At 46.3% G+C, this 26,560-nt stretch overlaps 1 protein-coding gene across 3 annotated transcripts in view; it reads left to right on the forward strand.

Annotated features, from left to right (window-relative positions):
• Positions 1 to 26,560, forward strand: part of Rxrg (retinoid X receptor gamma) — a 41,262-nt gene that overhangs the window by 7,862 nt on the left and 6,840 nt on the right. For 2 of the 3 annotated variants that reach the window (NM_009107.3, XM_030252326.1), the window contains exons 2-7: positions 7,481 to 7,728; positions 18,705 to 18,849; positions 21,069 to 21,248; positions 24,739 to 24,899; positions 25,007 to 25,136; positions 26,292 to 26,424. In NM_009107.3, coding sequence (NP_033133.1) covers positions 7,481 to 7,728; positions 18,705 to 18,849; positions 21,069 to 21,248; positions 24,739 to 24,899; positions 25,007 to 25,136; positions 26,292 to 26,424 — 997 coding nt within the window. Of the gene's footprint in view, positions 1 to 7,480; positions 7,729 to 12,041; positions 12,273 to 18,704; positions 18,850 to 21,068; positions 21,249 to 24,738; positions 24,900 to 25,006; positions 25,137 to 26,291; positions 26,425 to 26,560 lie in introns of those variants that run through there. The other variant, NM_001159731.1, reaches the window with a different exon arrangement.

A 26,560-nucleotide genomic window follows, 5' to 3' on the forward strand; every position in this document is an offset into this window, starting at 1 on the left:
AGCTGGACGCAGAGTGTCTACAGGGAGATGAGAGGAGGAGCCAAGCGAGGGAGGCGGAGCCAGGAGAGGAAGCTCCTGGGCAAACCAGTCATAAAACTAACCTAAATACCACCACTGCCTCCAAGTCCACCACCAAAGCGAGCTTGTCTCCAATAAGGTGAAAACTGACACCGAGGTTGTCCTCTGACATCCACACACATGTGCCTTGACACGCTCATTCACATGTGACTGCGTACCCACTCCAGAATCTGTACACATTCACAAATAATAAATGTAAGAGAACTGGTTATGGTATAAACTAGTTTGTATTTGCTGATTTACAAAAAAAAATAAAATAAAATAAAGAAGGTTTGCTAAGCAAATAAACCGGAGAGAGAAGCATTGAGCCTATTTAAGATACATCTGTTTTCAAGCAATTTAAAAAGCATAGTAGGAGTGTCATTAGCATATTAACGGGGTGTTAATTACAAAAGAGTCTTTTAACTCAGGTTTTATAAAATCCCCACTTAGTAACCATTAGCTTACGGTACTTGAAACACAAACTATTCACGTGTGTTACTTGGAAGTAATAAAATTGTAATTTAAAAGTAATCTGCCAACTTGTCACGAATTTAAACTGATTTTCCTCTCAATTGATCCAAATGAGTGAGGTTTTGCTATAATTATATATAATGCTGGTAATAATGAGGCTGATTATCAATCTTTCCCTGCTTTTCACCACTCCATCTTACAGATTTTAGGGCGGGAGTGGAGGGAGTTGGGAGGAATGGGGGAGGGAAGGGAAAATGGAGGAAAGAGAAAAGACTAGCAAAAAACCCCTCATCTCCCCCCATCCCACCCCCACCCCCACTCACCCCCTCTCCCAGCGCTGGAAGAAACCACCACACAGCCTCTTCCTGAACTGAGTGAGTTTAGGCAGAACTGCCCGCAGGGGCTGGGCAAGGCTGTTTGCCTCTGCCTCTGGTCCTGGATGGACAGGAAGCATGTACTAGGCCATCAGCAACGCATCTTTTTGGTTTCGACTTTCCTTCCCTTTTCAATGGCCATGGCCACAGCCATAGCCCGGGGTGGAACACCCCAGAGGCGGGCAGGCTCATTTCTCCGTGTTTTCCACTCTGGACAAATTCCTGTTTCTTCCCTCTTAAAAAAGCCAGGAGAGGCTTTGTCTCAGGGTGGGCTTCTAGCTGGACCTGCTTTGGCTTGGGCTTCTCATCACCCGGGAGTCTCATTTCTAATACCTTATTTTCCACACCTGTGGATATCCAGCTCTGCCCTAGAGAAGTGGGTATAGTTTTGTTTTGTTTTGTTTTTTTTCCATCCAGCCCAGATATTGATGGGAAAGTGCTTTGGAGAAGGTCAACAGTGATTCAAATACAAAGAAGTATCTGAGCAAACCCTAACTCAGGATGGCTTTTCCGTGGAAGGGTATGCAGGGCAGGGAGGGGTCCTGCACAAGGGAACCACAGCTGAGGTTTGGACTATGAAGGGCTGGAGTCAGGACTAGGAGTGTCCTGTTAGAAAGAGTCAGGGTCAGGGTTCTCCTGAGAGAGGCCAGGAGCTGGATCAGGAAGCAAGAGGGTAGATCTTAGGACTCTGTTAGCAGCTACTGTCGTACACCAGAGGCACTGGATTAAACCTAAGCCCTGGTGTTCTCCTTGGTCTCAAATGCCTTATTCCCTTATGTAACTTGTTTGATCCCACTGTCTCGAAGGTTTTACATCCACACAAACAGAGACCATAAGAGTACCAGCCTCAAAGTATCCAACACACGTGTGTGCACGAGAGTATCATAATGGAGCCCGCTGATCATACAATGAATATAAGCTAGTATATATATGTGCATCCAAGTGCTGTTGGCATGAGGTGAGTTAATATATGGAAAGTGTTGAGAGCTCTGTCTGGCTCCAAGGCAGTTCCTAAATAATATTAGCTATCATTGTCATTCAGGAGAGGAGACAACACAAAAGTGTCAATTAAAGCCCTTCATATGGCAGTCCCCTGCCGAACTCGCTCAGCAGCCTGCCTGCTGTGTCTTCAGAGCCAAGTAGGGAAAGGATGTGTAAGTTTTTCTTAAACAAAGAACAAGCCAGGCATCGCATATTCTGACTGTCAGCTTAGGCACGATATCCTTCTACTGGATGAAAGGAGGGGAGGCTTGGGTGTGGGCTTGTCCCCACCGTGGGAGAAACCAGAGTGGGGCAGAGCTCCAGGATGCTCCCCCTCACCCCAACTTATTGAGGAGAATCCAGTCCTGAGAAGCTGCCCCCTTCCCCATGGGTGGGCATTAGCCGTTATCAATGGCTCATGACAAGGCGCCTTGCCCTCCTGAGGAGGGATGCCAATGGGAAAACAAACTCTCCACCCTGGCACAGCAGCAAAGGGGTGGGCACGCCACGCCAAGCCTTTTGCTCCCTTGTCTGGCCAGTCAGAAAGACTACAGGCTTGACATTTTACTTTCATTGGCTGAGGATTGGTTGCTAAGCAACCCCTTACCTTGGTAAGAATTCTGTAAGTCCCAGTACTTCTCTCTTCTCTTTCTCAATAAGTATCTGTCTCTTCTTCCTTTCTCCCTGTTTTCTATTTCTTTCCCTTCTCTCTCTCTCTCTCTCTCTCTCTCTCTCTCTCTTTCTCTCTCTCTTTTATACATGCACACACTTCATTGGCTGTTGAGAGATCTCACAGATTTTGTGTTTGATAACAGAAGCACTGATTTCTTATTCAAATAATTTCATTTATTAATTCTATATTCATATATATTCTATTTTTATATAACAGTATATGTTAGTTTATATGATATATAATATATTGTATATATTAGTTATACTATATATGTATATATATGTATCAGAAGTTTCAATGTTCAATAACTAGCCAACAAGTCATATTTTGAGCACATAAACCACATAACTATAAATAGTATTTTCTAGCAGGGGTGCCCAACCTTCTGACATTGTGGCATGTCGTTGGGGTCTACAGATATGTGGGATGACATCCACAGCTACTTCAAGATGCATATGGCCTGTGCTGGCGGGACAAGCAAAGAGGTGACTGACTCCTGGTTACCAGGAATCCTGAAGAGAAGTCATTGATGCTGGCCTGTGTGTCAGGCTGAATTATGAGAGGATAAGAGGGGATGTAAGGAGGGCACTGGGGCACTGGGGTGACAGAAGAGCACCTTAGGCTATTTATGAGCCGGTCATTCAGAACATTCAATATTAAAAACCCCAGTATGGCCAACTGGTGGTGGCACACGCCTTTAATCCCAGCACTTGGGAGGCAGTGGCAGGCGGATCTCTGTAAATTCCACACCAGTCCGGTCTACAGAGTGAGTTCCAGGACAGCCACGGGGCTACATAGAGAAACCCTGTATCAAGGCAAACAAACAAAACCCGGTCTTCCTGTAGTAGTGCTTAGTAAGTGAAAGGATTTCCTTATGGGAGCTTTCACTTATATTGGACTAATTCATTTTCAGTGCTAGATACTGAAGACAAGGCTTTGTGCACTGCAGGCATATACTATCATCAAGCCACACTCCCTGCCCTTTGATCTCTACAAAACTAACCTTTTTGTGGGGCAGAGCTCTCCATTTCCTTGCAGCCCCTTTCACACCCCCTACAGAGTACTAAGTCTTCCAGCTGGTGCCTCCGAGCTCTGGATTTCAGGGACTCTTTTTGGTTCTCCTGCAAATGAAGGAGAAAGGACCATACCAACATCCTCATGTTGGACTGTCAGCGTCCATTAGCTCTGATGAGGTCAAGTTCATTAAGACAGCAAGAGTCTACATGGCTGTAAGAGCGGAGCCTAGAGGTCAACCTGGGACAGGTTTCCATGTCAGAGCCACAACATATGTAGACTTTTGGAAAGTGATAGAATTCGTTCTTTATTCTATATATTCTTGTCATGGTTTGGCTCTCTAATGATACTCAGCTTCTTAAACTATATTTGCTAGACAGCTTGAAGGACTAACAAAGTCAAGTAGGTGATAGCAGAGCCCCCATAGCCAGTGGTTAAGCTCGGACCATTCCAGACTCCCGTTGCCTGTCCTTTCTCCCCAGTGCTTGAAACCTATGCTCTACTCACAGAACAAGCTAGCTGGGAGAACCACAGAGGTGACCAAGCGCTAGCTTCTTGCTGGGAGAAATGACGCCCAGGAAAAGAAAACACACAGAAGGCAATCTCCCGAGGAATTTCCATCACTTAAGTCATTTTATAGAGAAGCTGCTGGTTGAAGAAAGAAAATGAACTCTGTGGAGTAGTCTAAGGGCATTTTTTAGGTTTCTGGGCAGTTGTATTACAAGTGATTGAAGATCAAGATGCAGGATCAGAGAGCTAGCGAAGCAGTCACGGTGCAGGGGCCGGATCCTCATATGGAGTCAGCCCAAGTGAGCGACTATTTCAGCTCACCCCTACTGCTGTAACAAGGTACCCCAGCCTGGCTAGTTCATAAATAATGACTTCTTTTACTTATAATTCTTGAGGCTTCAGAGTCCAAGATCAAAGCCTTGAGAGGTCCAGTGTCTAGGGAGGGCTGGCTTTCTACTCTCACCGTGGCATTCGGTGAATTCTGATCCTCCTAGGATGGAAGGAGTAGAAAAGAGACAAATGCTGTGCCCTCACATGCAGAAGAGATTTGGAAGGCTCGAAGCATTCTGAAGCTCCTTTAAGAAGGCCATTGCTCTATCCATGAGGGTGTGATCCAAGGCGCTCTTCAGGTCCTCAAACCTTGAGTTTGAGTTCCGTGGTGTGGTTTGGAGGGACATACACGGTCAACCCATAGCAGAGCCCAGTATCTTCACTAGAAGCAAAATCCACCGTTGTCAAGACTGCTTGATCATTGTGAGGGTCAGAGTTCCAAAAACACATCTGTGCAAGATGCATTTGCCTCTTTGAATTTGATTGTTTTTTTGAAAGTCTTGTTATAAATTGTCTACCCTTTCTGGGCTCATTGACACATCCGAAGTAAACCACATTAATTTAAAAAAATTGTATTTATTTATTTACTTGCTTGTGTGAGAGCAAGTATGTGAGTGTGTGTGTGTGTGTGTGTGTGTGTGTGTGTGTGTGTGTGTGTGATCATCTGCTGAATACATGTGACATGGCATATGTGGGAGATCAGAGGATGGCCTACAGGAGTTGGTTCTCTCCTTCTGTGTGAGGCCTGGACAAAGTAAGCACATCACATCATTAGGCAGCAGGTACCATTACCCGGCCAGGGAGACCTCTTGCTGGCCCTGTACCTCTCTATGACAGTTAAAAACTGGACAGGAATTCAGTCCTTCATCCAGTCCCAACAACCCTCCTGCCTCTGCAGTTCACAGTCAAACTGCCTCCAGTTTTACTGGCTGTAGTAACAATATGCCACCCCTTCCCTTCTCCTCCCCTCTTCTCCCTCCCCCTCCTTTCTCACCCCTTCCCTGCTCCTTCCGTCCTTCCAAAAACAATGAACTCTCTATGTGGTGTATTGTTCCTTGGTTCATGACAAAGTACCTGGGAAAAAAGCAACCACTTAAGGGAAGAAGGATTTATTTTGGCTTCAGTTTCAGGGGTCGCAGTCCAGAGCAGCAGGAGAGGCTGCAGCAGGACTAGCCTCTGTCTGTGATGTAGGGCCACTTTCTCTTATCTAAACAGAGCAGGAAGCAGAGAAAGAGAAAAGCCAGTAACAGATGAACACACACACACACACACACACACACACACACACACACACACACTTGCTCGCACACAAACAAGTAAATAAATAAATACAATTTTTTTTAAATGGGCATTGTCATTTTTTGCTCCTTTTATTTAGTTCCGAATCCCCATCCCTGGGTTATAATGCCTACATTTAGGGTGAGTCTTTCCTTCTCAGTTAAACCTCTCTGGAAACAGACTTGCCCAGGTGTAGCTTCTCAGTCTAGTCAAGTTGATATTGAAGAGTAGCCATTACACTTTGTATTTCTCTAAAATTAATTCATTGCCTCTAAAAACAGTTTAAATTCCCTTCAGAATGATATAATTTTAGACAAAAGTAGAATGTTGGGCGCAGGTGGGATGAGTGTGGGGTCTTAAGTTGAGAATGTTCTCTGCATTAATGATTGTTCCCTCTTTAATTTTTTGCATTCATTCATTCATTCATTCATTCCCCCCCCCTCTCTCTCTCTCTCTCTGTGTGTGTGTGTGTGTGTGTGTGTTTAAATACGTAAACCCACATGCCACATACATGTACAGGAGTCAGAGGACAATTTGTGGGAACCAGTTTTTTTTTTTCCTTCCACTATTTGTTTTCCAGGGTTTGAACTCCAGTCTCTAGACCTAGCAATTTGTGCTTTTCCCAAGTGCGCCATCTCGCCAGCCCTAGAGTAACTCCTTTGCTTAGGTAGACCTTAACTGAGGAAGCAGAAGGGCCAAGGGAAACTCGGGTGGGCATCTTCCTAGTGGGTGTTTATGTTTACAACCCATTCCACAGTTACTTTCTGATGCCTCTTGCTCAACTGCAGAACTTTAACGGGGAAGGCTGTTCCCTGTCTCCTAATCCTAGTACTGATTGCTCAGGTCCCAACTTACCTCACATAGAGCGTAGCTCACAGTGTGACCTAGGCAGCTCCTCCTGCAGGCCGTGCTGACCACTCTGCTTTCTCACTTTCTGTCTCTGTATATAACAAGGTGCACCGCGGAGCGGAGGGCAGCGATTTTGTGCACGTCTTTGCATCTGACCTTTCAGATCAGCCGCTCAGGGTGGGCTGCTCTTGCTGTGTTTTCTCAACTCCTGTTTTGCAGAGACTTGGCTATACATCTCCACTAGAGAGAGCGTTCCATGGTGGGCTCTCAAGAGGGCAGGAAAGCACCCGCCCATCTCTTTCATCTTGCATTACTGGCTACAGGGAACATGGTTCAACTGAGCCTAGAAGTGTAGCGTATGATAGTCACTACTCCCAGGCTCCCAGCACCTCTTCCACAGGTGCTAGTGGCTCAGTGCCCTGTCCCTGCAGCCACCGTGGAAGTACTGTCTACCAGCACAAGTGCACGAGTCTTCCTGTGCTTCCCAGGCCCTGGTGCCCACAGAGCCATTTCAATCATGCCAATTGGCATATGGGTTAGTGGACTGAGGAAGGGAATCTTGGTGAAGCTCTGGTACCTGTTGGCTCTGTTCCTCACATGGGCATTGACTTGCCCTGCCTGACTGACTGACCCAGGACAAAGTCACAGAGGCCTGGGACTCGTGAGCCGTGTCATGGTTTGTACTTGCTGTGCATCTTGGTCCAGCTACAGCGGATGCAGATGTAACCTCCGAGAACTAAGACATCATGGAGTTTCCCTCTCCTAGGCCAGCCCCTCTCCTATGCCTGCACTTTGCTTATCTGAGCAACTAGTATTTGTAGAAGAGGCCCGAAGGAGGGAAAGGACCCAGGAGACAAACTTAGGGATGGGCTAGGCCTGTGTCCACAGGAGCCCTAGCATTGCTTCCTTAATGTCTCACTGTATGTCTTTCCTTTCACAGGCTCCCCTGGTCACACTGGCTCGACGTCCATGAGCCCTTCAGTAGCCTTGCCCACGGGGAAGCCAATGGACAGCCACCCCAGCTACACAGACACCCCAGTGAGTGCCCCTCGGACGCTGAGTGCTGTGGGAACCCCCCTCAATGCTCTTGGCTCTCCGTATAGAGTCATCACTTCTGCCATGGGTCCACCCTCAGGAGCACTGGCAGCTCCTCCAGGAATCAACTTGGTGGCTCCACCCAGCTCCCAGGTAGGCTATATTTCTCCAAGGCTAGTTTAGCCAATCCTTGAGGCCTGACGCTGCTCCTAGCGGGTAGATCATAGACTGGTCTCACACCTGGAGCCCGAGCCATAGGCAAGTGCTCACCCAGGGCTTGCTGAAGCAATTGCGTTGGCTCTGGAGCCTGGTTCCTTCAGAACCTCACTGTCTGTGCCTTCAGTTCAAGAAATTCTGTGACCTCACAACTCTTGTGGTCCCAAAGATAGGACCACAAGGGCACGTTCCTGGTGGGCTTAATGGCTTTGATTTCAACACCTCTCTGAGGGTGTTTGTGGAGACCCCCTTTGATTCTTCTACTGCAATGAGTATCTAGGGCAGTGGTTCTCAACCTGTGGGTTGCAACCCCTTTCTTTGAGGGTCAACCAACTCTTTCATAGGGGTTGCGTAAGACCATCAGAAGATACAGATGTTTACATTATGATTCATAACCGTAGCAAAATTGCAGTTATGAAGTACCAATGAAAATATAAGGGTTGCAGTATTAGGAAGGTTGAGAGCCAATGATCTCATATTGGTTCCCTGAACTGTAGAGTGAGGGCTATTATGGTTGGAAAGGCCAAATGGAAGCCTTTAGAGTTGCCTCTGCCAAAGAAAATAGTGAATCAAAAACAGTATCGTATTCCTGGAGGCATTGCAGAAATTACTGCCACTATCAAGGACTTGAAAGATGCAGGGGTGGTGGTTCCCACCACATCTCCGTTTAACTCTCCTATCTGGCCAGTGCAGAAAACAGATGGATCATGGAGAATGACAGTTGGCTTGGAGAAATGGGCTCTGCCAGCAAGGTGCTTGCCATACGAACATAAGGAACATGTTCAGATTCCCAGCCTCCACCAAAAGGGGGTGGGGCATGGCAGCATTGGCCTGCAGTCCCAGTGTTGGGATAGGAGGGCCTCTGAGGACTTTGTGAGCACCTGTGTCAACCTCTGACCTCAGTACATATGTGCACTCATGAATGCTTACGTACAAACAAGTATCTAGGCAATGAGACACTATATGCTTTTGTTAAAGGGAATAAGAAATGATCAGGGCAAGTCTTTGCTAAGCATTTTTAACAGAGGAGAAAGGCAGGCACAGCACACAGACAAATCTAGAACTAGGTATCCATACATCCATGCGTGTCTGAGACAAAGAGGAGTCAAGGTGAAAACTTGACCTGAATTCTGAGTGTCTCCTGCTGCAGTGGAGGAAAGGTCTATCACACAGCAGACCTGGGTCACTGTGTTCTGTGGCACCCCCAGGATGGCCAGATGACCTTGCCTTCCCTCTAAGATTGGCAGCTTTCATCTCTTAGACTGGTTGGCTAATGCTACAATAATGGTATATGGAAATATAATCCCCAGGCTGGAGGTGCTCAGTGATGAAGGGCCCTTACTGCTCTCACGGAGGACCTGAGTTTGGTTCCCAGTGTCCATATCGTGTCTCAGAATTGCCTGTAACTCCCGCTCCAGGGTAGCCAATATCCATATCTGGGTGTCTTAAAGCATCCTCAGATGCTACGCACATGTGAAACACATCCATAGACATAGGTAAAACACACACACACATGAAATAAAAATTCTTTAAAGAAAAACAATTTCGGTTATCAAAGCTTACAAAAACAAGTATTGGCCTTCAGCTTTAAGATGCCCGTGCTTCAAATGGGCCTAGCCTGCTAGTCCCTGTGTCTTAGGCTAAAGGAGCAACAACCAATCAGGGAAATGGTTCGTCATGGTCTTTCAAATGAGTGCTGTCTTAGTTTCTTTTCCTGTTGCTGTGATAAAAGTCTCTGGACAAAACCAACTTATGGGAGAAAGGGTTTGTTTTTAGCTCACAGTTCTGTATCTCAGACTGTCCATTACTGTGAAGAAGTTGAGACACATTATAGCCATAGTCAAGAAGCTGAGAGCAGTATAGACGAGTGCTACTACTAGTGCTTAGCGTTCTTTCTCCACGATTCTACAGTCCAGTAACCCCTCCCCAAAGGAAAATGGGCAGGTCTTCTCACCTCAGCTAACATAACCAAGATGATTCCCCCCATAGACAGCATGACCAAAGAAAACCATGGAGATGATTCTATTACTGGCAAATGGAGAAACAGGCTGTCCCTATTCTAGACAAGGGCGCAGCACAAAGGGTAAGGAACTTTAGAAGTGAAGATTTAGGAACAAAAATTTTATATATTAACCCTTCCTTTCTCCAGGTAAATAGCCAGGACTCCCTGCTCCTTTCTTCTGCATACTTGCGGGGGTGGGTGGGGGCTAGCATTGGTAGTCTTTATGATGCTCAGTTTCTATATATACATCATTATGAATGTTTCTATGACAGTTTTTGATGAGGCTAACGTTTATAGGTTACTCATAGGTAGAATGAATAAGCCAGCATATGTACTATAATATGGACAGTTACCATCTGATCACCTGAAGGTCAGATTAGAAAAAAAGACTGGTAAGCCAAACAAGTAAGAAAGAACTATCCTACAACCTAGGAGTTGTGTGTGTGTGTGTGTGTGTGTATGCGTTCCTGTGGGTAGGCAAGGCCAGAAGTCGGCTTGGTGTTTCTTCCTCAGTCATTTCTCAACCCTACTTTTTGAGACAGGGTTTAAGCCTGGAGTACAGTGTCTTAGCTAGGCTGGCTGGTCAGTGGTCTATAGGATCAGTCCATTGTCATTCCTAGCATGGGTAGGGGTGGCATTCAGATGAACTCTACCATATATGGCTGTTACATGACTGTTGGGGCTCAAAAGTCACTTTATCCATGGAATGGCCTCTCTAGTCCTGGAGCTGTGTGTAAGTAATATTTTTCGGTCTTTGGTCTTGATCTGACACATTGACACACTTTCTCAGCCTTCGGCTTGCTGGTCTTCAGACTATAGCATGACTTTTCCTGGAGTTCGTTTGCAGATCCTGGGACTGGTTAGTCTTCAAAATTGTGTGAGAAAATTTCTTAGAGCCTGTTACCCTGACACCCAGGAAATCAGGGTAGTGGGTATATAGGCTACATCATGCAGAGCAGTCACGTGCTGTGTGAACTACATATGCAAGAACAAAACCCAGGGGGAGCAGAGAAGAGACCATGTACTGCCTGATCATGGGTGCTAGGACCTCAGAGGTGGCAGCTGGAATGTATGTGCCATTCCCAGCCGTTCAGAATGAATGGGGTTTGTTTATTCACTTTCTTTTCTAGAAGCACATTTAAGGAAGGAGAGTTAAACGACGCCTGCTCGTTAGAAAGATACGTCTCAGCGTGGCGGGGAAAGTTAGGTTTTGCAAAGGGCATTACCATTCATTTAAATAAATGAGTCGTCGTGGCTCCTGTCTGTAATTCAAATGCCTGGAAGTCTGAAGTAAAAAGAGCCCTACAAGTTCAAGGCCAGCCTGGGAAGCTGTAGAGTAAGTTTAAGGCCCGCCTCGGAAGCTGTATAATGAGTTCAAGGCCATCCTGGACTACAGAATGAAAACCTGTCTCAAAAAACAAACAAACAAACGAACGAACAGAGGCTGGAAGACAGCACAGGCAGTAAAGTGCTTGCTGCACGAGATTGGGGGCCTGGATTCAGTCCGTAGAACTCACAGATAATGCTGGGTGTGGTACTTGTGTGTGTAACCCCAACACTGCAGAGGTCTCAGTGGCTAACCAGTCTAGCCATACCAGTGAACTCCAGGCCCCAGTGAGAGAACCTGTCTCAACAAAATGAGGTGAAGAGCTACTGAATAATAAATACTTTCTGCGGGTGACTGCTGGTCTCCACATATAGGAACACACGCAGGCATGCACGCACGCAGACACACACACTCAAGCACTCACATGTGCACACTTACTAAATTAATGAATAAATGCAAACATAAGTAAAAAACTGTTTGTGAGGGCCTACAGTGCGTGAGTGCTATACGACACCACCCCGGGTTTGGGGGGTGTAAAAATGGTATAAATGTTGCTGAGCATTCAAAACAAATAAAATCCTAAAGAATAAACAGGATAATTGAAAACAACAATCACTGTTATCTATGAAGACATATAAACCAGGGTAAGTTGGGAGAGTGACAGGTCCTGGGGGTAGAAAGCAGACAGCACTGTCTCCCCGAGGCTGCCTTTAGCAATCACAGCAGAGTCTCCTGACTAAGCCAAACCTGGCCACTAAGTTCATCTCCACAGCCGTGTGTGTCGGAGCCGCTATTCCTGGGCCGTATGCCTGTACAGAGGGATCGGGGTTGAAAGGTCAGCTGAAAGCTTCGGTGCTGGCCAACTGGGCTGTGTGCAAAGGCTGGGCCAAGTTTGGCTTTGGAAGCTATATTAAGCTTGCCAAATGCTGGTGAGGCAGCCCTCAGACTGGGAGCTGCGCTCCGGGCTTGGGCTCCGGAACCACGCGCAACAGAACTTTGCCCAGTTAACCAGATGACACGCTGCTAAAAGGCTTTGGTGTTAGTCACGGAGACGCAGAGACCTTGGGTGGGGATTGTTCCTGCATCCTGCCTTCTCCGCTCAGCGCTGGGTCTGTGGGAACTGGCCACTGAAGCATGCTCTTGTCGTGACCTGTGAGTACAACTCGGGAGTGTTGCGGGGAGGAAGTGCTTGCTGGGTGTGGGACAGCAGACAGGGTCTTCCGCTCTGCTCTGCTTCTTCTCTTTGCATTCCTACTGGGTTTTCCATCTTGAGGAACCAAGGAGAACTGAGCTGGCACAGAGTGGAAGGGACCGTGTGACCTTTCGCTAACCACTTCAGCTTATTTCTGTTTGAGTTTCATTTTCTCTACTGTGGGGCACAAATGCTTGCCCTGATTTTCCTAAAAGGTTTTTAATGAATGTCAAAGGAGATGTGGATTTGAAAAGTGCTTCTCGAGGTCTTTAATGTGGCAGCCAGAAGATACTGTTATTAATATTATTCTTCCATGATACATATTGAACACCAAACCAATCAGGTATAGTGTGTTGCTGAAAGGTTCCAGAGAAGTTTGTCTCAATCAGTAGTCTCAGAACCATGTCCTAGGTACTTGAGATTTTATATATATATATATACATATGTATGTATGTATATATATATATATATATATATACACATGCATATAGGACTTATATTCATGATTGAATCATATCTATATAATATATATCATATATGTGTGTATACATATATATATGCCCTACATATGATACATATGGCATATATGATTATGTGATATATGATTATATGATTCAGTCCCCTTTGGGAGCATCATAGTAGAAAGACCAATGTCTAGATACCAGCTATATATCTAAGAGACAACCTAAATACTTTATGTAGTCATCTAGGCTACATATTTCAATGTATGTGTGTACTCACACATATGCATGTGTGTGTGTATGTGTGTGTATAAAATGCTGTATACTTGTTACTATAATTCTGTTGGAAAGACTCTGAAAAGGTCCCACAAATATCTGGAGCCCCCCACTTCTTTCTCCCCTGCCAACCCACACTGCCTGACTGGGATCCTTATTGATTTGCTTCTGGTTTTGTTGTTTTTGTTTTGTTTTGTTTTGTTTTGTTTTGCTTAGTAATTTATTGACAACTGGGTCCTTACCCTCTCAAATGTTTGCATTTTTTAATAGCAAATATCTTCATAAAACTGAAAACATTATTGTTGGAGTAGACCTAAAGATTATCCAATCTGATAATAAATAGAAGTCAAACTATAACATCTTCAAAACAAAATGGTATTTGGGAGTCCAATATACATGTCCATTAAAAAAAAGTCTTGGCTAGCTGGACACAGCAGTGCTCACCTGCAGTGCCTGTGCTTGGGAGGCAGAGGCAGGAAGATCATTTCAGAGCGAGTTTGGGATGCAGAGTGAGATGCTGTCTTAAGTAACAAATCAGATTTGGTTGAAGCAAATTCAGAATATAAGAAGCCTCAACTTTTTCATAGCTAGGGAACACACATGTGTGCACGTGAGCACACACACACACACACACACACACACACACACACACAACTTGAAAACCACTGATCTAGTCCAGAGAAGAGGAAACAATCTCTGCTAAGTGGTAGGAAGGACCTGGTTAAGATCTGTAGTCAGGCCGGTCAGTGGTGGCACACGCCTTTAATCACAGCACTTGGGAGGCAGAGGCAGACAGATTTCTGAGTTCGAGGCCAGCCTGCTCTACAGAGTGAATTCCAGGACAGCCAGGGCTACAAAAACAAAAAAAAAACCAAAACCAAACAAACAAACAAACAAAAAAAACAAAAACCAAACACCAAAATCTATAGTGAGGAAGAGTAGGGCCAAACCAGCTTCCAGGTGGTAGTTGGACCCATTCCAAGATTAGCGGTGGAGTCTATACCCTAGAACACCGACACTACCCCAAACTTGGCCTGGGTGAAACATTGGAGGCTGGAGACGGCTCAGGAATGGAGCCAGTGTTCTGAAATGGCTCCAGAGGTATGCAGGAAGCATCAGCCACTGGGTCAATCTGCACAGAATAGATGAGCCAGCGTGCTCCTGTCCCAGGCACAGCGAGCCTGCGTGCAGTGGCAGGTCAGATCGCCTGCTGAATTTCAGCTCTAAAATGCCTGTTTCAGCAGAGTTGCCTCTAATGGAATGAGACAGCCAAGGTTCAGGGACTCTGGGGCCAGGCAGCTAATAGGCCTGCATTGAGGACAGCTGCCTTCCACTGCCCGCTCCCTTTGAATCCCCCGCACCACCGGTGGTCTCAGCCCACACAGGCCCCGAGCTAGCCAGAGGGTCGGATGGAGGAAAGCCACTCGTCCTGAGCACTTTGTCCCACCACCGTTGGAATTCATGGAGAAGTGGGAGGAGCTGCTGACTCAGAACGGGAAGAGAATGTGTAAAACTGCTCTGCTCCTTCATGGCTTCCGAGTCAAGGGGGTGGGGTAGGAAGCTTCAAGGACAGGTGAGGGCTCAGTGTCTCCTGCCAGCCCCAGTACCTTGGATCCAGGAGCCCGGGCACTTGGCACCAGGCAATTAGACCTAGTGTGTACCTAAGTGCGTCTTTCCCATCCTTCCTAGGTCTACTACACCCCCTGCTTCATTGGCTGAGTTTGAAAGCTATAATTCCTCTGCTCAAAATTTCCCTAATTGCCATCCTCCTAGCCAGGCAGCGGAGTCTTCAAGGCTACCACGCCCGTCTCTCAACATCACCTGCTATACACATCTACCCCGTGGGCACAGTTGCTCCATAGGTTTTGGGGCATCATACCTTCACTTTCAAAGCCTTTACCCATCACTGGTCCACCCATCTCCTACCCATTTGGGGGCAGGTTTTATCCCAAGTGCTGCCACCTTCGGGAAGTCTTCCCTGATCCCACAGCGTGTGCTCTTTCCTTCCTAAACTATCCTCCCCAATTTTACTCGGCAACTCTTTGAGACGGTGCCTGTATCTTCTTACTCTTACTTGTAGAACCTCCACAGCGTTTCAATGAACAAATGGAAAAACCATGGCGAAGCTAATTGTGTTCATATGAGAAACCTAGGAAGCCCTTCATATGAGGAGCTATGGAGATGGCTCAGTGAGTAGGAGCACAGGCTGTACTTGCATGAGGACCCGAGTTCAAATCCCCAGGAAGAAGCTAGGTGTGGCTGCAACCCCAGCCTTGTGTGGAATGGAGACAGGAAGATTGCTGGGGCGTACTTGTCACCAGCTAAGCTCCAGGCTGAGCAAGAGACCCTGTCTCAAGAGAATAACGGTGGAGTAAAGGAATAGGCTACTTGACATCTTCCTCTGGCATCTGCATATGAATAGGCATACACACCCAAAGAGTTCAGACATGTATAGCCCTTCATCCTTACACAGAATAAAGACAGGAAGACCCCCTTGGGTTGTCACATGGACTTTCAGTATTGGAGAGCAGTGATCGTGTTCTCCATAGATGGTCACAATGCACCTATCACTCTTCTATGGTCGCTGCAACCTGCATCTGCAGAGCTAGCACCTGGGTGGGAGGAAGGGGGCTGGTGGCATCTTCTTGAAATGGTGGCCTTTACTCCTAGGATCTTTCTTGGTCGCCTGAGGATTTGGGGACAAGGTCACGATCAATTTGGCAATGGTTTTCTAGCTGTGGCTTGTGACCCCCTTGGGAGGGATCAAACAACCCTTTCACAGGGGTCACATAGCAGATATCCTGTATGTCAGATACGTACATATGACTCATGATAGTAGCAAAATTACAGTTATGAAGTACAGTAATGTTTTGATTGGGGGTCACCACAACGTGAGGAACTGTACTAAAGGGTCCCAGCGTTAGGAGGGTTGAGAGCCATTTTTCTTTGGGCTCATCTGATATAAGGGCTTCTATTTTATGGATCCAAGTGTTCACTTATATCCTCTTAGGGTACTTAGGAAAAGTTGTTGCCTGGAACGTACACTGTCACGATTCATGCCATGCTGTGGTTCTTTGCCTGCAAAGGTATATGGGTATCATTGATGAAATGACAGAAAGCCCCAGTAAGAGCCGTCCTCAGACCCGCCATACGAGAAGCACCAGGCACCAGCCTGGGCACCATTTTCTCTTGAAGTTCCTAGGTGTAGAACCTCTGTATACTACAGAGAAGCAGGATAAAATACCGGGTGTGCGCTCCAGATAGGCTGGCTTAACCTAATGTAAAAGGAGGGAAAAGAGGGAAAAGAATTCTTCCATTCTTCTCTTATGTTTTTATCCATTATACAAATTAATAAAATATTTATAGCCTTTAGCCCAGAGCCTCTGTCTGTCTCCCATGCTCAATAAATATTTGCTAAGTGAATCGAAAAGCTAGTGGTTTTTTTTTTTAAAGGAACCTATTGTGGTGCTATTGTAGGTTATGTTTTTAACTAATTGTTCTTCCTATGCCAACATTTCCAGAATAAGGGAGAAATCCTACCTCTGATTCTGTTTGCACTTACGGTTACATGGTTAGACAACATAATTCGGAAGTCAGGGATTCCGTGGACCCTGTATTAGCACTCAGATATTATCCTGGTGGCTCTAGTGGATACACATGTGCAGATCCACATCAACTCCCTTTCTTTCAAGTTGCCTATACTATTGTGCGTGTGCATGCGTGTGTGTGTGTATGTGTGTGTCTGTTTGTCTGTCTCTTTCTCTGTGGGTATGTATGTGTGTGTGTGCTTATGCCTATGGAGGCCATGGAACGACTTCAGTTGTTCTTCAGGTCTCACTTGCATCTGTCTGTCTGTCGGTCCTTACTTTCACCACTCCTCCTCCTCCTCCTCCTCCTCCTCCTCCTCCCCTTCATTTGAGGCTGGTCTTTCACTGGCCTGGAATCTGCTGCTTTAGCTAGGCCTGCCATCCTGAGAGTCCCAGGGATCCACTCCACTTCCCAAGCACTGGGGTTCTGAGCATTCGCCACCACATTTTGGTCTTTTTTTTTTTAATGGATTCTAGTGATTTTACTCAGGTTCTCCCGCTTGCGCAGGAAGCACTTGACTGACTGAGCCATCTCGCAAGCCCTCACCCCCTTATACGGGTTCCTAATCGTACATATTCTGACTCCTCAAGAAGACCAAATGTCTTTGAGGACCAAGAGACAGACCTTCTAGGTTTTGCAGCTCTCTTTGCCCAGCCAAGCCCACTGTGCACCCTCAGGCAGGGGCACTGAGCTTGAGTGCGCCTGTTTCCGACTGGATGACTGCTTTCTCTGATAACTACAAAGCACTGAGCTTCAGCCTCTCAGACACTTCCTCAAGGGCACCAGGATAAGTGGGGAGGAAATGTTCACTTTTGACAAGGGATGGGGACCAGGAAGGTCAAGCTGACCTACATATTCAGACAATCATTCGCACCAGCGCAGTGCCATGGTGGTCAGGGCTTACTGGGCATTGCAGAGGATCTAGTATCTGGCTGTACAGATTTTGTATTTTCATGGAAAGATCGTCTGTTAGTTACCACCAAGTTCAAAACCAAGCTTGAGTGTTCTGCCCATTTGCTGCTTGTACTGGCTGGTTTTGTGTCAGCTTGATATAAGCTGGAGTTATCACAGAGAAAGGAGCCTCCCTTAAGGAAATGCCTCCATGAGATCCAGCTGTAAGGCATTTTCTCAATTAATGATCAAAAGGGGAGGGCACCTTGTGAGTGGTGCCATCCCTGGGCTGGTAGTCCTGGGTTCTATAAGAAAGCAAGCTGAACAAGCCAGGGGAAGCAAGCCAGTTAGTAACATCCTTCCATGGCTTCTACATCAGCTCCTGCTTCCTGACCTGCTTGAGTTCCAGCCCAGACTTCCTTTGGTGACCAACAGCAATATGGAAATGTAAGCTGAATAAACTCTTGCCTCCCCAACTTGCTTCTTGGTCATGATGTTTGTGCAGGAATAGAAACCCCGACTAAGACACTGCTGCTCAATGATTTGAACACAGGGGCTAGCGTCTTCAGTGTGCGCATAGAGATGAGCCATTCACCTGTCCTTCTCTTCCAGTTCACCAGGAAGCCCTAGATGTGCATTTTCATTTGCCTTTGTGTCTCAGTGCCCTGGAGAATGTCCAGTGATTGACAGGTGAATGGATTTGTGTGTGTGTGTGTGTGTGTGTGTGTGTGTGTGTTAGGGAAAGGACTTGTCTCTTAGAGTCTGCTCATCTTGCCCGAAGGCCATAGCTCCTCCTGGTGCACTGCTGAAGCTGCAGTCAGTAGTTGATAAAAAATTTAAAATCACACAGCTGACATCGTCCTAAGTGTGCGGCACAGAGCTTAGCTCAAGTAAAACACATGAATAAAAGAAAGAAACCCAAACAGCTTAATAGAGTGTTGTGATGCTTGGGTTTATGTTTGAGCTTCTAGAAACGATTTCTTTCACCTTGTGTTCTTGTCCCATGACCTCACATTCATGTCATAGATGAGCAGTTTGGGGAACCCTGCACTTGGAAGTTCCTTCTTGCAATGGAGCTCATCTCACATGCACGCGCCTTGCAGGAGGCCTAAGGATTGGGCTTACCCTGCCTATCTGTGTCTTTTTATTCTTTGCTTTTGTCTGTTTCTCTTGCAGCTAAATGTGGTCAACAGTGTCAGCAGCTCTGAGGACATCAAGCCCTTACCAGGTCTGCCTGGGATTGGAAATATGAACTACCCATCCACCAGCCCTGGGTCTCTGGTGAAACACATCTGTGCCATCTGTGGGGACAGATCCTCAGGTATGGGCCCCATGAGATAGAATCACGGAGGAGGGTTTCTTCCCCTGCTCCATGTGTGCACTGTACCCAGTGAAATGAAAAGACCCTTTATAGTGGTCCAGTTGGAGGCTTAGCTTATAGGTTTCTATTACGGGGTTCAGAGCCTGCAGTCTTGATGATTCTAAAATGCATTTCTTTCTTCTTCTTTTTTTTTATCTTGAAGGATTAGGCTCCCTGGAAATGTTCCAGACTGCTCTCTGGAGTAACACAATTGTGTCCGTGTCTGGGATTGAGAAGCTGTGATGTGAAATATTCCATGCTAGCTGTTCTTTAATTTTTAAAAAAGTTACTTCTCATAATCATAAAGTGTCCCAAATAAATAATTATAAAACCAATAAAAAATTGGAAGACTCATAAAAGTACAAAGAGAAAGTAAAAAAAAAATTTCCATAGTATCCCTATGAAAGAGAAACTCTTTAATATTTGAGCATATTTCATTTTATTCTTTCACACCCTGCTAGATTTTTTTTAAGCATGCTTTTATGGGCAAAACATGTTTTCATTGGCTTATCCTCTTCCATTTTGCTAAATTTGCTTTTTTCCTAATTGTTTTTCCTTTCTCTCCATTCTTCCTATTTCATCTTCTTACTCCATCAGCTTATTTTTTAACACATTTGGGTCTCTGCTTTGAAAAATGAGAAGGACAAGTGTGTTGGTGCCTGCTTGTAAAACCGGTACTTATTGGTGAGGCAGGGGGATCATGAGTTCGAGTGAGCCTCCTTTACATAGTGAGACCCTGTGTCCCAATAAATTAAAAGAGTGAGAAGACAGAGCGTGCTCTTTCTGTCTCAGACCATGAAGACTGACTGGCTGTTTCTCCAGCCTCTCACTGATGCTTCTCCATCAGGCTGTGACACTGAGAGCTACAGATGCCCCAGACTTACTCAGCGTTGTGGCCAGCATTTGCTTGCTTTTACAATTCTAATCATGCAGAAATGACTGTCGCCATGACAGAATGTCAGTCACAGCCTGACAAAGCATTTTCTTTGAGTTATTTTAGTTGAAGGTGGTAGGTAAAGACATGGGATGACTGTCACACTACGGTCAGACTAGGGTCCTGCTTCTCAAAGTTAAATATTTCAGATCCAAAAGTATTAGGTTATCTGGGGCCAAGATGCAAGCCCATATTTATCATTGCTGGGAATTCAGAAAATTAGCATAGCCAACTAATTGGGCACAGGCAGGTTAATTCGTCAGGCTGGCTGTCTCTAGCCACCGCTTCATCTTAGGGTGGCCTCCACTGACAGACAGGTAAGCTCTGGGGTGCAGGGCACTACATTTGCAGGTTCTCGGGGATTTCAAATGGATTTTAGCACCGACATAAATAAAACAGAAATAAAAACTGGGTCTGTGGCTACATGGAACTGTCTATTCTAAAGTCAGACCTAAATGTGTTTTGAATGATCTTCAATACAGTTTCAGGGTCTGTGACTTCGGCCACATGACCATAGCATGCGGAAGAGTTCCTTAGAGCAAGCCCTGTTACTGACTCATAGCGCTTGTGTGGAGACAGGTGTGGCAGGCAGCTCTCTTGACTCAAAATTAGCCGTTCTTACCGGGGACAACTAGAGACGCTAGAGACTGTGAAACATACAACTAGTTATTCTAGATGAAGCAAAATCACTATCAGAATGTATTACCAACTCAAGATTGAGGATAATGTTATGCTGTAAAGATTTTATAGATTTTTTTTTTCATCAACAGTCGGTAACTCCGGATTCTGTTCAGAGTTTCTGGTACAAGATGATAAGTTTTAGTGGGGGTTTCAAGACCTTGGGCTTCAATTTTGTGAAATGTCAGTTAAACCAAGGTTCTTTTCCTGCTGGATAATATATGGCAGTTAAGCATCTTTCTATTTATCATGTACACTAAAATATGGACCTGAGGTGGGATATTTCTTTAACAAAATCTAAGAGTTGCTTTGATAAAATAAATGTCAATAAAATCTGAGGCCAGGAATTTTCTAATGATGCTGTCTGGAGTTGGAGACACAGAGAAAGACATACAGAAAAGCAATTTACTCTTACTTTGGATTCTGTGACCCAGCTCTTTGGAATTCCTTATTTGTTCTTAGGGGCTATGACCAGTTCCTTAGGGGGTGTGTGGTCATGGGCTTCTTTGCGGTGTAAAAATTCTGAATAAATACAGGAGCAGTCTATGGGTTGTTCTCTCGTAACCAGGGAAGCACTACGGTGTGTACAGCTGTGAAGGTTGCAAAGGCTTCTTCAAAAGGACCATCAGGAAAGATCTCATCTACACCTGTCGGGATAACAAAGATTGTCTCATCGACAAGCGCCAGCGCAACCGCTGCCAGTACTGTCGCTACCAGAAGTGCCTGGTCATGGGCATGAAGCGGGAAGGTGAGGTATCCCGCGGCTCTCCTCTACTCAAGGGGAGTAGGCTGCGCGGGAAGAGCTACGAAGCGAAGCGCAATGAAGAGCCAGGCTGCACGCGACTCTATGGGAGGGAGAAGGTTGATGTGGAAGGTCAGATGAGTCTTAGGCACCACAACTTCTCAAGGCTTCCCTCCAGAGCTCAGAGGGCAAGAGGCATCTCTTCTTTCCTTATCTCTCTTTTCTGGGAGCCCAAGGACAGGCACTCACGTAGGACACCCTTCATTTTTTTTCTTTCAGTAAGTGGGCAGCGGGTCTCGGTGGTCTAGTGGTTTTGTTCTGTGCCATACCTAGGGCGCATCAGACTGACCTTCAAAGTGGAGCTGGCTTCTTGCTCTAATCTTAGGTTTCTTTGGAGGGAAAACTTCAGATTTGTTATTGCCCTCTGGGATTTAGAACCCTGGCCCGCTATAAATCCTCCCATGTTGGTACATTCCTCAGTCTCTGTGGATTATTGGCATCTATAGGTCTGACAGACGGGCCTTCTCAGTGCCTGAATGTCACCAGGCTTCATCTTCTAATTTATAGTGTGAGTTAGAGGGCTATCCTTGTGTCAGAGAGTAACAAATCTGAAAGTGCTTTTTTTTCGTTCTTGTTCTTGCTTTAAAAGATCGAAAGTCATCCTGCTAAGTAACACAAATGAATTGAAGTGGTCAGCTCATTAAGCAGAGGGCTTTGCAAAGGTGCCTGGTGTGCGTGGGAAATCTTGGTGGTTGTGCAGGAAGGGTGGCCTCCCCTTGCAGGTTGGGATGGCTCACGGAGAGAGTTCGCTCCATGCCTCTTGTGGTGAGATGGAGGAAGTCTGCCAGAAAGAAGCCATGAAAGAACAGGTTCTTGAGCCCACGCTTAGAGGAAGTACCACCAAGAGGGACACGTGACAGGAGAAGGGTACATTCAGAGTCACCCAACCAACTGGAGCCAGTTCACAGATGTCAAAAGACCCTGAGAGCCAATGGGCATCCCACGCTGCCTCCCTGAATTGCCCTTGCCTCTCTCTGAGGTATTCCTTGGGAAAACACCAGTGTAAGGAAGATGGCGGGCGCATGAAGCCACTCCTCCACCACAGCATCCAGATCTCACTAAAAGAAAGGAAAACACTCTTTGCTGTAGTTTCCAGGCTGAATAAGGTAGAGGTGCTCCTTTGTCCTACAAGTTCAGCCTGTGCTAGTGCCCTGGAGGCCATTGGGAAGGTCCTTAAGTGGGCTCTGGGGACAGCCAGCCTGGGTCCCCATGCTGCTGCAAGCACGTCTTAGCTTTTGACTTCAGACAGGTTTTCTAGTTTTTCTGTGGTTTGTGGTACTCAACCCCCCAGAGAGTTGATGAAAGGATTTAAATGAGATACAATAATCTCTGTAGAGTACTGAGTATAAAATACATCTTGATTTAGAAAGTGCTCTATCAATGTTGGCTGTTGGATAACCTGAAAATCCACAATAACAAGTTTTTAAGTGGATGGATGGAACCCAAAAAGCTGAAGTCTGGAGCTATTTTAGATCAGCTAGCGTCCTAGATATATTGTATGTTGTAACAGGCGCTGAGGATATCTGCCATGTAGAATATCCTCCCAACAACAATGTGTTGCTTCTTTTATATCAGTGAGGTTTGTAGTACGAATGGGAAGAGAGAGTAGCCAGTTCTTAACTCAGTTAATAGCAAAATGGGGATTGGAACCTGACTGCCTGAAGCGAAGGCTTCCCTTTGAAGCTCCAAGGTCATTTTCTCTGAGTGTTACAAGTCCATTAGAGTTGACTGAGGATCACGGGAAGACCCTGACTCAGTTTACCTTTTCTGCTTTGTTATTGTTTTGGTTTTAAATCAGGACGAATAGAGAATATTGATTTCTTAAGGAAAGGTGAAGGAACAGTGAACCTCAGGCAGAAAAATCCAACTGAGAGAAAAATAGCGCTATAGTTCTCATGGGTTGTCACTGAACAGAGACTGGTGGAGTGAACTGAAAAAGAATGAGAAAGGAAGAGAAACACACACACACACACACACACACACACACACACACACACACCGGGGGGGGGGCGGGGGCGGGAGAGACAGACAGACTAGGGGAGAGACACAAGCCCACAGAGCAGGAAGACAACACAGGGAAAGAGGGAAGAAATATTCTATTGAAGTTTTAAAAGTTGTTGTGGTAATTCCCACAAATCCATCTCAGTCAGTTACTGACATTTCAGCAAGGAAGCCAGGGCTGCTGGTAGATTCTCAGGCATCTGTAGGCATGCGGCAGTTACATTCAGAAAAAGATCTCTTTGGATCTGAAGTGTGTTGTTCTCTTCTCACCTTTTCTCCCCTGTTCTGTTTCTTCATCCTACCCCTCATTTTCTTATCTCCATCCCCTTTCCCTTTCTCCCCCATCTCTATATTCTTTCTGTCTCTCCGAGCCACATAATACCATCTCTACATGCTACAGAGTATTGGTGGTAGTTTTGAGGCCTCTCCTGTGCTTGGCCTTAAGAAATCAGTCTCACCATTCACAAGAGAGACTCAGTGTGCAGCACCCAGCTCCAGCCCTTCAGACAGCCTCTGTGGCTGGTAATGCCGTCAGAGGAGAAGGGCTCCTCAGCCTGTGGGCTGGGAGCAGGGAAGGAGAGTCCTGGAGAAGAGGCTACTTGTGAAGGGGCTTTACCAAGTTAGAGTGGGATTTGCTCTTTGCGGGATGCAAACTATCTTCCAGTATTGAATTCTTCTCATTGATGCCAGGACTAAATTAGAAATAGTAGCCTTCTGGATGGATAGATAGGAACTCAACCAAAATTCTTCTCAAGAGGGCAGTGTTAGGGTATGAGGTCTGTGTCGCTTCTTGATGTGTAGACCCAAGAGTTCTGAGACATAGAGCCAACTTTGATGAAAACCCCCAAGTTTGGGAAGGCTGTAGGAACTCCAGCCTATAGATTTGCCTGTGTGCCCTCCCCCACCCATGAAATCAGTGCACATTCTGAAATGTCTTCTAGGTGACATCCCTCCACCCCTTCACTTACTAAATCCCCACATCTGGCTCCCGGAAGATTTTCCCTGACAAGTCAGATCAGGTGATGTTGTGTTCAAGCTGGTGCACAGGGGGCCTACCTAATGGGACGTGAATGCCAGGGCAGATGCATGGGATCTGACAAGAGGAGTTTTTACAATAATGGGCTCGCTCCTTAACCGTTGCATGCTCACAGCCTATCTGAGATATCAGTATAGGAAGGATGACAGACACAGGAGGTAGCAAGGAGATGCTAAAATAGCAAGATTAAGAGGGGCTTGGCAAGGTTTTGAAAACAGTATAACTAAAAACCCCATCTCTGAATCAACTAGGAAACAGCTCCCCTGTCTTCATTCTGTCTGTCAGCATTATAGTGTTCCTGGTTCAATACCACAGTGGGTCTCATTTTATATAGGTAGGTAACTGCCCCACACTGGTCCTTGACACTCTGTAACATCTGTGGGTCTTGCCCCATGCCAGCTGTGCAAGAAGAAAGGCAGAGGAGCCGAGAGCGAGCAGAGAGTGAGGCAGAATGTGCCAGTAGTAGCCACGAAGACATGCCCGTGGAGAGGATTCTAGAAGCCGAACTTGCTGTGGAACCAAAGACAGAATCCTACGGTGACATGAACGTGGAGAACTCAGTATGCTGTCTTAGATTTCCTCCCAGCTTCAGTTTCTTGGGTGGGACCGAGGTGACAGAGGGGGTTTAAGAGTCTGAGGGCCTCATAGCAAGTTGTTCCTTTTTCAGACAAATGACCCTGTTACCAACATATGCCATGCTGCAGATAAGCAACTTTTCACCCTCGTTGAGTGGGCCAAACGCATCCCCCACTTCTCAGATCTCACCTTGGAGGACCAGGTCATTCTACTCCGGGCAGGTAAGACATGGGATTCCTCTTGCCCTGAGACAATCCCCTAGACGGGCTCTTTTGAGACTGTGGGACTTTAAAAGGAACAACTTGCAATTGCTGTGTTTTCCTTGAGCTCAGTATGTAGACCAGGCTGGGCTCAAATTCACAGAGATGCACCTGCCTCTGCCTCCCAAGCTCTGGGATTAAAGGTGTGCGCCACTGTGCCTGGCCTTCATTATATTTCCTTTACAGACTTGTGAATTGAAATGGTCCTCCCCCACAGAACTTTCATTCACAAATGAAACCCCATCCATGGAGGAAGTAGGGCTCCCCCCCCCCGCAATCCTCCCCTCCCCATTGCAAATATTTCTGTACTTTTATAATTTACATTTTAAAGGCACATAAATCACTCTATTGGGGGATAATTAGAAGCAGTGTCTTACAACAATGATAAGACAAACAAACAGAGATGTTTCTACACACACACACACACACACACACACACACACACACACACACACACACACAAAGACAGCTAGAAATTTATGCCTAGGCCTGTGTTAGCTGGAGTCCAAGGCTTCCTCCATTTTAAGATTCTTTGCGCTACAGTCTTATGTCTTCTATCAGGGACACTGCAGTCTGTTGACATCTGCCACGGCTCCTCTTTGACACAGAGCCATTAGGGAGATTTCGTGAGGACTGACTGAGCTCTGGGAAGCCATCCCCTCCACTCATCCTGTTGGATGATGAGTGATCACTGGGTGTCCACCGAAAGCTACGTACTGTGCCGTTGTTATAGGTCACACCAAGGAGGTACAACTAGGTTGTCAGCCCTGGGGTGGAGAGTATAAGCTACTGTCACTGTATCCATCATTCCGCTGACGGTGACTATTGATGGTAAACCTTTGGTCCACATTTGTTGGTTCTCAAGCTGCCCTTTTAGGCTGCAGCTAAGAAACTGCAGGGGCAGGCACGCTCAGAGCCACGGAGTCAGGAAACTCGAGCCGTATCCTTTCTTTTGTCGCTAAATTACCTGTGTCACCTTGGGCTGCGCCGCCGTAACCTTTCGGGGATTTCCACTTCTACTTTCATTACGTGGGATGATGCGCCATGCATCTCACGGCTCTCCAGGAGTGCGGAGTGCGGCAGCTCTCCCACAGGGTCTCCTCTCTGTGCCCGCAGGGTGGAATGAACTGCTCATTGCCTCCTTCTCCCACCGCTCGGTTTCCGTCCAGGATGGCATCCTGCTGGCCACGGGCCTCCACGTGCACAGGAGCAGCGCTCACAGCGCGGGAGTCGGCTCCATCTTCGACAGGTTGTGGTGATTCTCTTCTGTTACCAGGATTTACACACAGTGTGCATATGCACACACGTGTATACCCATATTTCTCTCTTTTCTTCTTCTCCCTCCTCTCCCTCTGTGTAATTCTGAGAAGCAGTAGGCAGCCCAA

Source organism: Mus musculus, chromosome 1 (assembly GCF_000001635.26).
Source record: "Mus musculus strain C57BL/6J chromosome 1, GRCm38.p6 C57BL/6J".
Classification (NCBI taxonomy): Eukaryota; Metazoa; Chordata; class Mammalia; order Rodentia; family Muridae; genus Mus; species Mus musculus.